The following is a 16,466-nucleotide window of genomic DNA, read 5'->3' as shown; positions in this document are numbered from 1 at the left end:
ACGACTTACCAACGATCACGGCCAGGTCGTATCGCTGGTCGTGATCGTTGGTAAATCGCTTAGTGAGACGGGGCCTTAAAGGTAACATCATCACCTGTGACCTGTTTTCTTGTAATGATTGTGTGTGCATAAAAGCTTAGTGAGTTTCTGGTATCTAGGCAGACTCTTGGATCTTTCATCCAGCCACTGACATTTCTGGATTGTGAGTCATGGAGAAAGCAAAAGAATTGTCAGCGGATCTACGGGAAAAGGTAGTTGAACTGTATAAAACAGGAAAGGGATACAAAAAGATATCCAAGGAATTGATAAGTTCTTGAACAAAAATGGGCTGCATGGTCGAGTCGCCAGAAGAAAGCCTTTACTGTGAAAAAGCCACAAAGTATCTCACCTACAATACCCAAAACAACACAGAGGCAAGCCTCAAAACTTCTGGAACAAGGTAATTTGGAGTGAGGAGCCCAAAATTGAACTTTTTGGCCACAACCATAAACGTTACATTTGGAGAGAGTTCAACAAGGCATATGATGAAAGCAACACTATAACTACTGTAAAGCACAGAGGTGGATTGCTGATGTTTTGGGGATGTGTGAGCTACAAAGGTACATGAAATTTGGTCAAAGTTGAAGGAAACATGAAAGCAGCACATTATCAGCAAGTGCTGGAGGCAAATTTGTGACCATCAGCGCAGAAGCTGCACATGGGAATTACTTGGACGTTCCAATATGACAACAATCCAAAACACAAGGCCAAGTCAATCTGTCAATGGCTACAGCAGAGCAAAGTGAAGGTTCTGGAGTGGCCCTCTCAGTCTCCTGACCTCAATATCATTGAGCCAATCTGGGGAGATCTCAAGCGCACAGCTCATGCTAGACAGCCCAGGAATTTACAGGAACTGGAGGCTTTTTGCCAAAAAGAGTGGACAGCTTTACCATCTGAGAACATAAAGAACCTCATCCACAACTACCATAAAAGACTTCAAGATGTCATTGATAAGAGGGCAATACACGGTATTAAGAAATGGGGTATGTGAACTTTTGATCAGGGTCATTTGGATGTTTTGGATTGTCATTATGATTTAAAAAGAGAAAACAGTAGTTTGACACTAAATAGCTTCACCAAACAACTAACCGTGAGTGGAGAAAAGTTTTGGTGTTATCATTCATATTCTCTGAAAAAGGCCAAGAAAGCAACATTTCTGCCAGAGTGTGTAAACTTTTGAGCACAAGTGTGTGTGTGTATATATATATATATATATATATATATATATATATATATATATATATATATATATATAAACACCAGGTTGTCTAATGGTTAGACGGAGACCTGGAGAGGTGTACAAACCACAGTGTCTTGCACCCATTGTGAAATTTGGTGGAGGATCGGTGATGATCTGGGGATGCTTCAGCAAGGCTGGAATTGGGCAGGTTTTCTTTGCAAAGGATGTATGAATCAAGCCGCATACAAGGTTATCCTGGAAAAACAGTTGATTTCTTCTGCTCAGGAAATGCTACCCATCTCTGAGAACTGAATTTTCCAACAGGACAATGGCCATGCCACACAGCTAGGTCAATCAAGGTGTGGATGAAGGACCAACACATCAAATCCCTGTCATGGCCAGCCCAATCTCCAGAACTGAACCCCATTGAAAACCTCTGGAATGTAATCAAGAGGAAGATGGATAGTCACATGCCATCAAACAAAGAAGAACTGCTTAAATTTTTGTACCAGGAGTGACATAAGGTCACCCAAAAGCAGTGTGAAAGACTGGTGGAAAGCATGCCAAGAGTCATGAAAGCTGTGATTAAAAATAATGGATACTTCACAAAATATTGATTTCTGAGCTCTTCCTGAGTTAAAACATTAGTATTGTTGTTTCTAAATGATTATGAACTTCTATTGAATTTCTCATTTTCAGAAAATAAATACAAAATTTATTGCTTGGAACTTCGAAGACATGTTATCAGTATTTTATAGAATAAAAGAACAATTTACATTTTATTCAAAAATACAGCTATAAAGAGAAAAATCAGACAAACTGAAAATTTTAAATTTTGCAGTGGTCTTTTAATTTTTGCCAGAGCTGTGTATATATATATATATATATATATATATATATATATATATATATATATATATATATATATTCAAAGCCATGTGTGAGAAAAAAGAGAGAAGGCACTCACCATAATGAAAATCCCAATCTTTAATCAATCTTCATATAAAAAATCCCATGGCCGGGGGAGTGAGGTATGGAGCTTTTGTGAGCAGGAGACGAAATGGCCGTCGTCGTCTCCTGCTCACAAAAGCTCCATACCTCACTCCCCCGGCCATGGGATTTTTTATATGAAGATTGATTAAAGATTGGGATTTTCATTATGGTGAGTGCCTTCTCTCTTTTTTCTCACACATGGCTTTGAAAGTATTTGTTTTTCCAAGAAGAGCAACCGGATTTATGATGTGCGGCTGATTTTTACATGAATTGTGGATCGACACCTGAGTCTCATGTTGAGATTACCTCGATTCTCCTGATAGTGCCGTCCTACAAACTTTTTGCCTCTTTTTGTGGATTTTGGATGAATATATATATATATATATATATATATATATATATATATATATATATATATATATATATATATATATATACAGCTCAAAAAAATAAAGGGAAAACTGAAATCTCACATCCTAGAAATCACTGAATGAAATATTCCAGTTGCAAGTCTTTATTCATTGCATAGTGGAATGTATTGAGAACAATAAAACCTAAAAATGATCAACGTAAATCATAACTAATATCCCATGGAGGTCTGGATTTGGAATGATGCTCAAAATCAAAGTTGAAAATGAAGTTACGGGCTGATCCAACTTCAGTGGAAATGTCTCAAGACATGGAAATGATGCTCAGTAGTGTGTGTGGCCTCCACGTGCCTGTATGACCTCCCTACAACGCCCGTGCATGCTCCTGATGAGGTGGCGGATGGTCTCCTGAGGGATCTCCTCCCAGACCTGGACTAAAGCATCTGCCAACTCCTGGACAGTCTGTGGTGCAATGTGACATTGGTGGATGGTGAGACACGTGATGTCTCAGATGTGTTCAATTGGATTCAGGTCTGGGGAACGGGCGGGCCAGCCTATAGCTTCAGTGCCTTCATCTGGCAGGAACTGCTGACACACTCTAGCCACATGAGGTCTGGCATTGTCCTGCATTAGGAGGAACCCAGGGCCAATTGCACCAGCATATGGTCTCACAAGGGGTCTGAGGAACTCATCTAGGTACCTAATGGCAGTCTGGCTACCTCTGGTGAGCACATTGAGGGCTGTGCGGCCCTCCAAAGAGATGCCACCCCACACCATTACTAACCCACTGCCAAACCAGTCATGCTGAAAGATGTTGCAGGCAGCTGATCGCTCTCCACGGCATCTCCAGACTCTGTCAAATCTGTCACATGTGCTCAGTGTAGACCTGCTTTCATATGTGAAGAAAACAGGGCACCAGTGGCGAATTTGCCAATCCTGGTGTTCTGTGGCAAATGCCAAGCATCCTGCACGGTGTTGGGCTGTGAGCACAACCCCCATCTGTGGACGTCGGGCACTCAGACCATCCTCATGGTGTTGGTTTCTAACCGTTTGTGCAGAAACATGCACATTTGTGGCCTGCTGGAGGTCATTTTGCAAGGCTCTGGCAGTGCTCCTCCTGTTCCTCCTTGCATAAAGGCAGAGGTAGCGGTCCTACTGCTGGGTTGTTGCCCTCCTACGGCCCCCTCCACATCTCCTGGTGTACTGGCCTGTCTCCTGGTAGCACTTCCAGCCTCTGGACACTATGCTGACAGACACAGCAAACCTTCTTGTCACAGTTCACATTCATGTGCCATCCTGGATGAGCTGCACTACCTGAGCCACTTGTGTGGGTGGTAGAGTCTGTCTCCTGCTCCCACGAGTGTGAAAGCACAACAAACATTCAAAAGTGACCAAAACATCAGCCAGAAAGCATTGGTACTGAGATTTCGTCTGTGGTCCCCTCCTGCAGAACCACTCATTTATTGAGTGTGTCTTGACAATTGGCAACAATTTTCATCTGTTGTCTATTCCATTTGCACAACAGCATGTGAAATTGATTGTCAAACAGTGTTGCTTCCTAGGTGGACAGTTTGATTTCAGAGATGTTTGATTTACTTGGAGTGATATTCTGTTGTTTAGGTGTTCCCCTTTATTTTTTTGGGCAGTGTGTATATATATATATATATATATATATATATATATATATATATATATATACACTCACGGGCCACTTTATTAGGTACACCTGTCCAACTTCTTGTTAACACTTAATTTCTAATCAGCCAATCACATGGCGGCAACTCAGTGCATTTAGGCATGTAGACATGGTCAAGACAATCTCCTGCAGTTCAAACCGAGCATCAGTATGGGGAAGAAAGGTGATTTGAGTGCCTTTGAACGTGGCATGGTTGTTGGTGCCAGAAGGGCTGGTCTGAGTATTTCAGAAACTGCTGATCTACTGGGATTTTCACGCACAACCATCTCTAGGGTTTACAGAGAATGGTGAGCGGCAGTTCTGTGGGCGGAAATGCCTTGTTGATGCCAGAGGTCAGAGGAGAATGGGCAGACTGGTTCGAGCTGATAGAAAGGCAACAGTGACTCAAATCGCCACCCGTTACAACCAAGGTAGGCCTAAGAGCATCTCTGAACGCACAGTGCGTCGAACTTTGAGGCAGATGGGCTACAGCAGCAGAAGACCACACCGGGTACCACTCCTTTCAGCTAAGAACAGGAAACTGAGGCTACAATTTGTACAAGCTCATCGAAATTGGACAGTAGAAGATTGGAAAAACGTTGCTTGGTCTGATGAGTCTCGATTTCTGCTGCGACATTCGGATGGTAGGGTCAGAATTTGGCGTAAACAACATGAAAGCATGGATCCATCCTGCCTTGTATGGAGCATCTTTGGGATGTGCAGCCGACAAATCTGCGGCAACTGTGTGATGCCATCATGTCAATATGGACCAAAATCTCTGAGGAATGCTTCCAGCACCTTGTTGAATCTATGCCACGAAGAATTGAGGCAGTTCTGAAGGCAAAAGGGGGTCCAACCCGTTACTAGCATGGTGTACCTAATAAAGTGGCCGGTGAGTGTATATATATATATATATATATATATATATATATATATATATATAGGGTGGGCCATTTATATGGATACACCTAAATATAATGGGAATGGTTGGTGATGTCAACTTCCTGTTTGTGGCATATTACTATATATATTACTATAAAACTTTTCAAGATGGGTGGTGATCATGACGGCCATTTTGAAGTCAACCATTTTGAATACAACTTTATTTTTTCCAATGGGAAGAGGGTCATGTGACACATCAAACTTATTGGGAATTTCACAAGAAAACAATAGTGTGCTTGGTTTTAGCGTAACTTTATTCTTTCATGAGTTATTTACAAGGTTATGACCAGTTATAAAATGTGTTGAAAGTGCTGCCCATTGTGTTGGATTGTCAATGCAACCCTCTTCTCCCACTTTTGACACACTGATAGCAACACTGAAGAAGAAATGCTAGCACAGGCATCCAGTATCCGTTGTTTCAGATGCTGGGTGTTATGACCCCAGTGGACAGGGTCTCAGAGGAACGTGTAAGTCTGCAAGATACAAAAATCCAGCTCATAGGGCTGTGGTAACTGGGTTGACCAAATAGCTACTCCTAACGCCAACACTAGAAGTAGCTGGGGATCATGCCTACGGTGATCGCTAGATGACTCGCGCCAGCCGGAGAATCTAACTACCCCTAGGAGAAGAAAACAAAGACCTCTCTTGCCTCCAGAGAAAGGGACCCCAAAGCAAGATACAAGCTCCCCACAAATAATAACGGTGAGGTAAGAGGAAATGACAAACACAGAAATGAACCAGGTTCAGCAAAGAGAGGCCAGCTTACTAATAGCAGAATAAAGCAAGATAACTTATCTGGTCAACAAAAACCCTATAAAAATCCACGCTGGAGATTCAAGAACCCCCGAACCGTCTAACGGTCCGGGGGGAGAACACCAGCCCCCTAGAGCTTCCAGCAAAGGTCAGGATACAGATAGGAACAAGCTGGACAAAAATACCAAACAAAACAAAAGCAAAAAGCAAAGAAGCAGACTTAGCTTGAAAAACAGGAACCAGGATCAGAGGACAAGAGCACAACAGATTAGCTCTGATTTCAACGATGCCAGGCATTGAACTGAAGGTCCAGGGAGCTTATATAGCAACGCCCCTGAACTAACGGCCCAGGTGAGGATATAGGAAAAGACAGACGCTCCAGAGTCAAATCACTAATGACCACTAGAGGGAGCAAAAAGCAAAATCACAACAGTACCCCCCCCTTAGTGAGGGGTCACCGAACCCTCACCACGACCACCAGGGCGATCAGGATGAGCGGCGTGAAAGGCACGAACTAAATCGGCCGCATGAACATCAGAGGCGACCACCCAGGAATTATCTTCCTGACCATAGCCCTTCCACTTGACCAGGTACTGAAGCCTCCGCCTGGAGAGACGAGAATCCATGATCTTCTCCACCACGTACTTCAACTCGCCCTCAACCAACACCGGAGCAGGAGGCTCAGCAGAAGGAACCACAGGCACAACGTACCGCCGCAACAAGGACCTATGAAACACGTTGTGGATAGCAAACGACACAGGAAGATCCAGGCGAAAGGACACAGGATTAAGAATTTCCAATATCTTGTAAGGACCAATAAAACGAGGTTTAAATTTGGGAGAGGAAACCTTCATAGGAACAAAGCGGGAAGAAAGCCACACCAAATCCCCAACACGTAGTCGGGGACCCACACCGCGGCGGCGGTTGGCAAAGCGCTGAGCCCTCTCCTGTGACAACTTCAAGTTGTCCACCACAAGATTCCAGATCCGCTGCAACCTATCCACCACAGAATCCACCCCAGGGCAGTCAGAAGGTTCCACATGACCCGAAGAAAAACGAGGGTGGAAACCAGAGTTGCAGAAAAACGGCGAAACCAAGGTGGCGGAACTAGCCCGATTATTAAGGGCAAACTCAGCTAACGGCAAGAAGGTCACCCAATCGTCCTGATCAGCAGAGACAAAACACCTCAAATAAGCCTCCAAAGTCTGATTAGTTCGCTCCGTCTGTCCATTAGTCTGAGGATGGAAAGCAGACGAAAACGACAAGTCAATGCCCATCCTACTACAAAAGGATTGCCAGAATCTGGAAACGAACTGGGATCCTCTGTCTGACACAATATTCTCAGGGATGCCGTGCAAACGAACCACGTTCTGGAAAAACACAGGAACCAGATCGGAAGAGGAAGGCAGTTTAGGCAAAGGAACCAAATGGACCATCTTGGAGAAGCGATCACATATCACCCAGATAACAGACATGCCCTGAGACACCGGAAGATCAGAAATGAAATCCATGGAGATATGTGTCCAAGGTCTCTTAGGGACAGGCAAGGGCAAGAGCAACCCGCTGGCACGAGAACAGCAAGGCTTAGCTCGAGCACAAGTCCCACAGGACCGTACAAATGACCGCACATCCCTAGACAAGGAAGGCCACCAAAAGGATCTGGCCACCAGATCTCTGGTGCCAAAAATTCCTGGGTGACCTGCCAACACCGAGGAATGAACCTCGGAAATGACTCTGCTGGTCCACTTATCAGGCACAAACAGTCTGTCAGGTGGACAAGAATCAGGCCTATCAGCCTGAAATCTCTGCAACACACGTCGCAGATCTGGAGAAATAGCTGACAAGATAATACCATCCTTAAGAATACCAACAGGTTCAGCGACTCCAGGAGCATCAGGCACAAAGCTCCTGGAAAGAGCATCGGCCTTCACATTCTTTGAACCTGGTAAATACGAGACAACAAAGTCAAAACGGGAGAAAAACAATGACCAGTGGGCCTGTCTAGGATTCAGGCGTTTAGCAGACTCGAGATACAACAGATTTTTGTGATCAGTCAAGACCACCACACGATGCTTAGCACCCTCGAGCCAATGACGCCACTCCTCAAATGCCCATTTCATGGCCAACAACTCCCGATTGCCCACATCATAATTTCGCTCCGCAGGCGAAAACTTCCTAGAGAAAAAGGCGCAAGGTCTCATAACAGAGCAACCAGGGCCTCTCTGCGACAAAACGGCCCCTGCTCCAATCTCTGAAGCATCCACCTCAACTTGAAAGGGAAGCGAGACATCAGGCTGGCACAAAACAGGCGCCGAAGTAAACCGACGTTTCAACTCCTGGAAAGCCTCCACGGCAGCAGGAGCCCAATTAACCACATCGGAGCCCTTCTTGGTCATATCCGTCAAAGGTTTCACAATGCTAGAAAAGTTAGCGATAAAACGACGGTAGAAGTTAGCGAAACCCAAGAACTTCTGAAGACTCTTAACTGACGAGGGCTGAGTCCAATCAAGAATAGCTCGGACCTTGACTGGGTCCATCTCCACAGCAGAAGGGGAAAAAATGAAACCCAAAAAGGGAACCTTCTGTACACCAAAAAGACACTTTGAGCCCTTGACAAACAAAGAATTTTCACGCAAAATTTTAAAGACCATCCTGACCTGCTCCACATGCGAGTCCCAATTATCAGAAAAAACCAGAATATCATCCAGATAAACGATCAGAAATTTATCCAGATAGTTCCGGAAAATGTCATGCATAAAGGACTGAAAAACTGAAGGGGCATTAGAGAGCCCAAAAGGCATCACCAAGTACTCAAAATGACCTTCGGGCGTATTGAATGCGGTTTTCCATTCATCCCCTTGCTTAATACGCACAAGGTTGTACGCACCACGAAGGTCTATCTTGGTAAACCACTTGGCACCTTTAATCCGGGCAAACAAGTCAGACAACAGCGGCAAAGGATACTGAAATTTGACAGTGATCTTATTTAAAAGCCGATAGTCAATACAAGGCCTCAAAGATCCGTCCTTTTTAGCCACAAAAAAGAATCCCGCACCAAGAGGGGAAGAAGACGGACGGATGTGTCCTTTCTCCAGAGACTCCTTGATATATAACGCATAGCGGTATGTTCAGGTATCGACAGATTAAACAGTCTTCCCTTAGGAAACTTACTGCCTGGAATCAAATCTATTGCACAGTCACATTCCCTATGAGGAGGCAATGCACTGGACCTGGACTCGCTAAAGACATCCTGATAATCAGACAAGTACTCCGGAACTTCCGAAGGCGTAGAAGAAGCAATAGACACAGGCAGGGAATCCTCATGAATACCACGACAGCCCCAACTAGACACTGACATAGCCTTCCAGTCAAGGACTGGATTATGGGTCTGTAACCATGGCAGCCCCAAAACAACCAAATCATGCATTTTATGTAGAACGAGAAAACGTATCACCTCGCGGTGTTCAGGAGTCATGCACATGGTAACCTGTGTCCAATACTGCGGCTTATTTTCTGCCAATGGCGTAGCATCAATACCCCTAAGAGGGATAGGATTTTCTAATGGTTCAAGAACAAAACCACAGCGCTTAGCAAATGAGAGATCCATAAGACTCAGGGCAGCACCTGAATCTACAAACGCCATGACAGGATAAGATGACAGTGAGCAAATCAAAGTTACAGACAGAATAAACTTAGGATGCAAATTACCAACGGTGACAGGACTAACAACCTTAGATATACGTTTAGAGCATGCTGAGATAACATGTGTAGAATCACCACAGTAGTAGCACAAGCCATTCCGGCGTCTATGAATTTTCCTCTCATTTCTAGTCAGGATTCTATCACATTGCATCAAATCAGGTGTCCGTTCAGACAACACCATGAGGGAATTAGCGGTTTTTCTATCACATTGCATCACATCAGGTGTCTGTTCAGACAACAACATGAGGGAATTTGCGGTTTTGCGCTCCCGCAACCGCCGGTCAATTTGAATAGCCAGGGACATGGTATCATTCAGACCTGTGGGAATGGGAAAACCCACCATAACATTCTTAATGGCCTCAGAAAGGCCATTTCTAAAATTAGCGGCCAGTGCACACTCGTTCCAATGTGTCAGCACGGACCATTTCCGAAATTTTTGGCAATACACCTCTGCCTCGTCCTGGCCCTGAGACATAGCCAGCAAGGCTTTCTCTGCCTGAATCTCAAGATTGGGTTCCTCATAAAGTAAACCGAGCGCCAGAAAAAACGCATCAATATCAGCCAATGCCGGATCTCCTGGCGCCAACGAAAAAGCCCAATCCTGAGGGTCACCCCGTAAGAATGAAATAACAATTTTTACTTGTTGAGCAGAGTCTCCAGACGAACAAGGTTTCAGGGACAAAAATAATTTACAATTATTCCTGAAATTCCTAAACTTAAATCGGTCTCCTGAAAACAGTTCAGGAATCGGAATCTTGGGTTCAGACCTAGGATTTCTGGTAACATAATCTTGTATACCCTGCACACGAGCGGCAAGCTGGTCCACACTTGTAATCAAGGTCTGGACATTCATGTCTGCAGCAAGCTTAAGCCACTCTGAGGTAAAGGGGAAAAGAAAAAAAAAAATGAGAGAGGGAAAAAAAAAACTCAAAATTTTCTTTCTTATAATCCCACTTCTGCAATGCATTAAACATTTAATACTGGCCTGGCATACTGTTATGACCCCAGTGGACAGGGTCTCAGAGGAACGTGTAAGTCTGCAAGATACAAAAATCCAGCTCATAGGGCTGTGGTAACTGGGTTGACCAAATAGCTACTCCTAACGCCAACACTAGAAGTAGCCGGGGATCATGCCTACGGTGATCGCTAGATGACTCGCGCCAGCCGGAGAATCTAACTACCCCTAGGAGAAGAAAACAAAGACCTCTCTTGCCCCCAGAGAAGGGGACCCCAAAGCAAGATACAAGCCCCCCACAAATAATAACGGTGAGGTAAGAGGAAATGACAAACACAGAAATTAACCAGGTTCAGCAAAGAGAGGCCAGCTTACTAATAGCAGAATAAAGCAAGATAACTTATCTGGTCAACAAAAACCCTATAAAAATCCACGCTGGAGATTCAAGAACCCCCGAACCGTCTAACGGTCCGGGGGGAGAACACCAGCCTCCTAGAGCTTCCAGCAAAGGTCAGGATACAGATAGGAACAAGCTGGACAAAAATACCAAACAAAACAAAAGCAAAAAGCAAAGAAGCAGACTTAGCTTGAAAAACAGGAACCAGGATCAGAGGACAAGAGCACAACAGATTAGCTCTGATTTCAACGATGCCAGGCATTGAACTGAAGGTCCAGGGAGCTTATATAGCAACGCCCCTGAACTAACGGCCCAGGTGAGGATATAGGAAAAGACAGACGCTCCAGAGTCAAATCACTAATGACCACTAGAGGGAGCAAAAAGCAAAATCACAACAGCTGGGGTCATCTGAAGGCAATTGTCTATGCTGTGAAGATACAAGATGTGCAGTATTTGAAATACAAACATATGTATATATCTTGAGTGAACAACTTTCCAATTTTCTTTTTTGCTCTCATATTCTCTTAATATATTGCAGTCATCATATTATATAGCACTGTGTACTTACAATTGCTCATTTTGCCTTTCGACCCAAGTAATTCTCTGCTCTATGTAGAAACAGGAAGTCTCTTATCCCCACATTTGTCATTCCACTCTTCAACTCCTGACCCAGCTGCTCCACTACTCCCCCTGCCAGGGATTTATGCAAGGACTCATGACTCATACAGGGAAAATGTACTTCCTGTTTCTACATAGAGCTTAGAAGGATTCAGTCAGGATTCAGTTTTTAATCAAATGATGTCTTAGACCTAATGGAAAAGAGAAGGATTAGCTGGATAAATTAACAATTGTAAGTACTGTGAGATAGCGCTACCTGAGTGGGTTGGGGGACACTCACTTGGCAATGGGATTAAAGCACTCCGGCACGGTTCTCTCAAAAAACAGTCTATTCCTGTTTATTTAGCCTCATAAAACGCGTCACAATCACAAACAGTTCATCATATACATCAATGGAACACACTAACCACCAACAGTCTGTTCCAATGGCAGATACTTCTCTGCCCATAACCCCCTTTATCTGGAGTTACCTTACAGGAGCTCTGGCTCCACACACTGACTCTGGTCAGTCCTGGTTCCCAGGGAAGCTGCCAAACTGGGATCACCGTCCTTGTGATCAGGGCACTTCAGATAGTCCAGACCCGCAGATGGAACTGTAGCTTCCCAACACAGTAGCCATCACAGGCCCTGCAGATATGGCCTCTCCGTGCGTTATTCAGGAAGTCCAGACCTAGGCACTTCCAACACACAGTCCTTCAGTCCATGGCCTCACCATGTGCTTCGAGGAATCCAGTCCACCCCAGGACATTCCAACACATAGACTATCCAGAACTTTACACACTGACCATTCCGGTCCATACGCTCTGAACCATGTGACCAAACCCTGGTCACATTATGTACCTGTAACCACCCCCAAAGGTGGGAGGTGTGTGTATTCAGCCAGTCCTGCCCAGCTCTCCGACTAACCCTGCAAGCCTCCATTTTAAGTATACAAATACGTGTGGGACTACAGGTCCCAGAACAACAATACTACAGGCTTACAGTGCAGACTCCCTCTTCGACACATACCGGCCTTTTACTATCATGCCGGACACTGTTTCATTATTACCATGACAGATACGCCTCCATGCGTATCCTGAGGAGCACATACAGTGCCCCCTGGCTGTAACATGGGTCACTGCATCACAGTACACTCTGCTATATAATATGATGATTGCAATATATTAATAGGATATAAATTTTGTTGGGAGTGCTTTTTAAAGTGTCATTGTTATCTTATTTCAAGAACCGTGCATGCATATATGAAAAATGCTAAAATTAATTACCAAAACAAAAAAAGTCCAAAAATCAGGCACTGTATGTAATTTAAAAACACAAAATACATTCACCTCTTTTTATACTTGGCATGATGTTCTTAGATTTATAGTAATCCACAAGTACAATTCCAATGGTGGATTGACAGATAAAAGTACACAGACAGTGAAAATAATCGTAAGGTTTAATAAATATAATGATGATCTGGAGAATCAGATGACCTCTCAATGGAGATTATTAGAGTTTTCCTGTATTTGTATAGAGGCAGAATATTGACAAATCTTCATGCATGCTTCCACATTGAATGATTTTGCTGATTTCTAACCCTAAAATGCTTTGATGTGACATCTGCATGTAAAGAGTAATATGCAATGAACAAGACATTTAAGACATTAAGTTTAAAGTTTTAATTTCTCTCATTTGAATATCCATTTGCATGCTTTAATTTACTAACGTGTTCTATTTTGCTTACACAAATTATGGCAATTTGGAAAACATGGATTTCCATCTGTTTTCATATATTTCATGCCATTCTTACATAACAGATGTGTTCATACTGTATGTGTAAACTCGAGTACCGAATTACTAAGTATACAAAAAACTGAAGACATATTGCTTTGTGTGTTCTTGTTTGCAGAAATGATGGAAGTCCTGACAAAAGACATCATGCTTCGGAGAAAAACAAGACACGGTCTCAAAAAAATGGTCCAGTGCAAAGTGATCCCAACGGTCCATGTGTTCCTCCAATTCATCCCGAGAGGTTGAAGGACTTTGTGGAAGATGAATACCTAAATGGAAACTTGACCACGTGGGAAATGAAGATTTCTGGAACCCCAGAGCAACCATTGAGAGATGCTGTTGAACCTGTTGCTTCAACAGTTCGAAAAACAAGTGTACGGCCAAAGAATGAGTTCCTGAGATTTGAAGATATCAGTGCAGCAGCCTTTAAAATTCAATGTGGTGTTCAAAGGACCCCCTGTATGGTACGAATCACAAGTATATCATTGCACAACAAGGTGGTGTTATCATGATTTTAAAAAGATGCAGGTTCCCTCTGGAGTGAGGGAGGAGATGGATGAGGGGATGGGCAAACCTTAGAACTTTTTCCCTTTTATCCAGAGGCCGGACAAAAATTTAGAACTTTATTTTTCTCTAATGATCCAGAGGATGGGCAAAAAAAAACAGAAAACGAAAGGCATGAGTCATTCTTCTGTAACATGTAAACATTCTCCTCTTGTTTTAAAGTACTAATCAGATAGAATTAACATTTAAACAAGAATACCTTATATAGGTTAAGCCCTTCACGTACCATGGCATACATGTACGTGACGGCTAGGGTACACGTTTATGAAGCAAACTCAGGAGCTGTGCAACCACATACAGGGCAGATGTAATATATATCCATCATCTGCCTGTAACAACACTAACAACTGTCATTCACTTACAGAAGCATATAACCCCTTAATGACCACCGATATGCCTTTTAATGGCAGCAGTTAAGGGTACTTAAACCACAACACTGTTAATTAATGGCGTTGTGGAAAAAATGTATAGCGCTTCCCAGAGTCAGAATTTCTCTGTGGTCTCGGCTACCTCCGATAGCCGAGACCCCAGAGAACATGATTCGGGTAGGTTTTTACCCACCCAGGAGTCACCATTATTAAGAGTATAACAAGGCCCGCAAAAATGAAAAAATCAGATTTTCCATTTAATTTCTCCTCTGATGTGATCGCATCAGAGAAATATGGCCCCTCGTACCCCGATCACCCCCGGTACCTCTGATGTCCGTGCATGACTCCGTGATGTCCCCCCTGCCGCCGGCGTCTTCTTCTGGGAGAAAATGTCGGGCACATGCGCAGTGCACCTGCCGAGATCTGCCGGCTGGCAACTGGCAACAATAGGAAATTTTTCCTATTGGTTTATTTTGATCACTGTGATAGTCTATCACAGTGATCAAAATTAAAAAGAATAGTGAATAAAAACCTCATTTATCACCCCCTTAGTTAGGGAAAAAATAAAAAAATGTATTTATTTCCATTTTTCCATTAGGGTTAGAGTTGGGCTAAAGTTAGTTGGGCTATAGTCAGGGTTAGGGTTGGGCTAAAGTGATTTGGGCTAAAGTTAAAGCTAGGGCTATGGTTAGGGTTAAGGCCAGGGTTTGGGCTAGGGTTAGGATTACGGTTAGGGTTGGGATTAGGGTTAGGGGTGTGCTGGGGTTAGGGTTTGAGTTAGAATTGGCGGGTATCAACTGTTTAGGTACATCAGGGGATCTCCAAACACAACATGGCGCCACCATTGAGTGCTCCCCTTCCTTCTGAGCTCTGGTATGCACCCAAACAGTGGCTTTCACCACATATGGGCTAACGGCGTACTGAAGAGAAATTGCACAACACATTTTTTGGTCCATTTTCTCGTGATACCCTTGTGAAAGTGAAAAAAATTGGTTCCAAAATAAAAAATTTTTGAAAAAAGTAAAATGTTCATTTTTTCCTTCCTCATTGCTTTAGTTCTCGTAAAGCACCTGAAGGGTTGATAAACTTCTTGAATGTGGTTTTGCGCACCTTCAGGAGTGCAGTTTTTTGAATGATGTCACTTTTGTGTATTTTCTGTTATATTGACCCAAAGTCACTTCAAATTTTCAAAATTTTCACCATATTTCTGTTTTTTTCATAAACGCAAGTCATATCGAAGAAATTTTACCAACATGAAGTAAAATAATGTATGTAATTTTTGTGACAATCTCAGAATCAGTGGGATCCATTGAAGCGATGCAGAGTTATAACCACATAAAGTGACAGTGGTCAGAATTGTAAAAATTGGCCTTGTCATTAAGCACAAAATTGGCGCGGTCACTATGGGGTTAAATAGTGGGATTGCTGGTGTGTGCTATCACCAGCACTCGACATCCCCTTATGACGTAATCATAGAGGTACTGTTACGCTCGCACCCTGACTGGGTGGCGTGAGCATGGGATTCTGGCCCCACTGTGCCAAAAACCAGACGACCCTGGAAGGGGCCTGGCTAAGCAGCTACCTTGGTGTTCAATGGAGCCTTTCATGGTGAGGTCAGGCTTGCGCGGCAGGTTGCTACCAGGTACCACCACAGGGTGGTGTCTGGCTGCGGCAGCTGATACTCTGGTGGGCACGGCTGGCACTCTAGCAGGCGGGCATGGCTGGCACTCTGGCAGGCAGGAAGGCACAGCTGGCATTCAGGCAGGCAGGTGCGCACAGCTGGCACTCTAGCAGGCAGGCGGGTATGGTGGCACTCTGCCAGACAGGCGGGCATAGCAGGCACACTTGGCAGGCATGGCTGGCACTCTGGGCAGGCAGGTGGGCATGGATGGCACGCAGGCAGGCGAGCATGGCTGGCACTCTGGCTGGCAGGTGGTCACGGCTAGCACTCTGGCAGGCAGTCGGGCATGGCTGGCACTCTGGCAGATGGGCACAGCTGGCACTCTGGCAGGTGGGCACAGATGGCACTCTGGCAGGCAGGTGAGCCTGGCTGGCACTCTGGCAGGCGGGCATGGATGGCACTCAGGCAGGCACACATGGATGGCACTCAGACCGGCAGGCACAGCTGACACTCTGGCA

At 44.2% G+C, this 16,466-nt stretch overlaps 1 protein-coding gene across 3 annotated transcripts in view; it reads left to right on the top strand.

The window, feature by feature from the left end:
- LOC143770113 (L-threonine ammonia-lyase-like) overlaps positions 1–16,466 on the top strand; it is a 441,011-nt gene that overhangs the window by 99,097 nt on the left and 325,448 nt on the right. For all 3 annotated transcript variants that reach the window (XM_077259383.1, XM_077259382.1, XM_077259381.1), the window contains one exon: positions 13,514–13,859. In XM_077259383.1, coding sequence (XP_077115498.1) covers positions 13,514–13,859 — 346 coding nt within the window. The remainder of the gene's footprint in view (positions 1–13,513; positions 13,860–16,466) is intronic.

The sequence above is a fragment of the Ranitomeya variabilis genome, chromosome 4 (genome assembly GCF_051348905.1).
Source record: "Ranitomeya variabilis isolate aRanVar5 chromosome 4, aRanVar5.hap1, whole genome shotgun sequence".
NCBI lineage: Eukaryota > Metazoa > Chordata > Amphibia > Anura > Dendrobatidae > Ranitomeya > Ranitomeya variabilis.
This window is presented reverse-complemented; position numbering and strand designations above follow the sequence as displayed.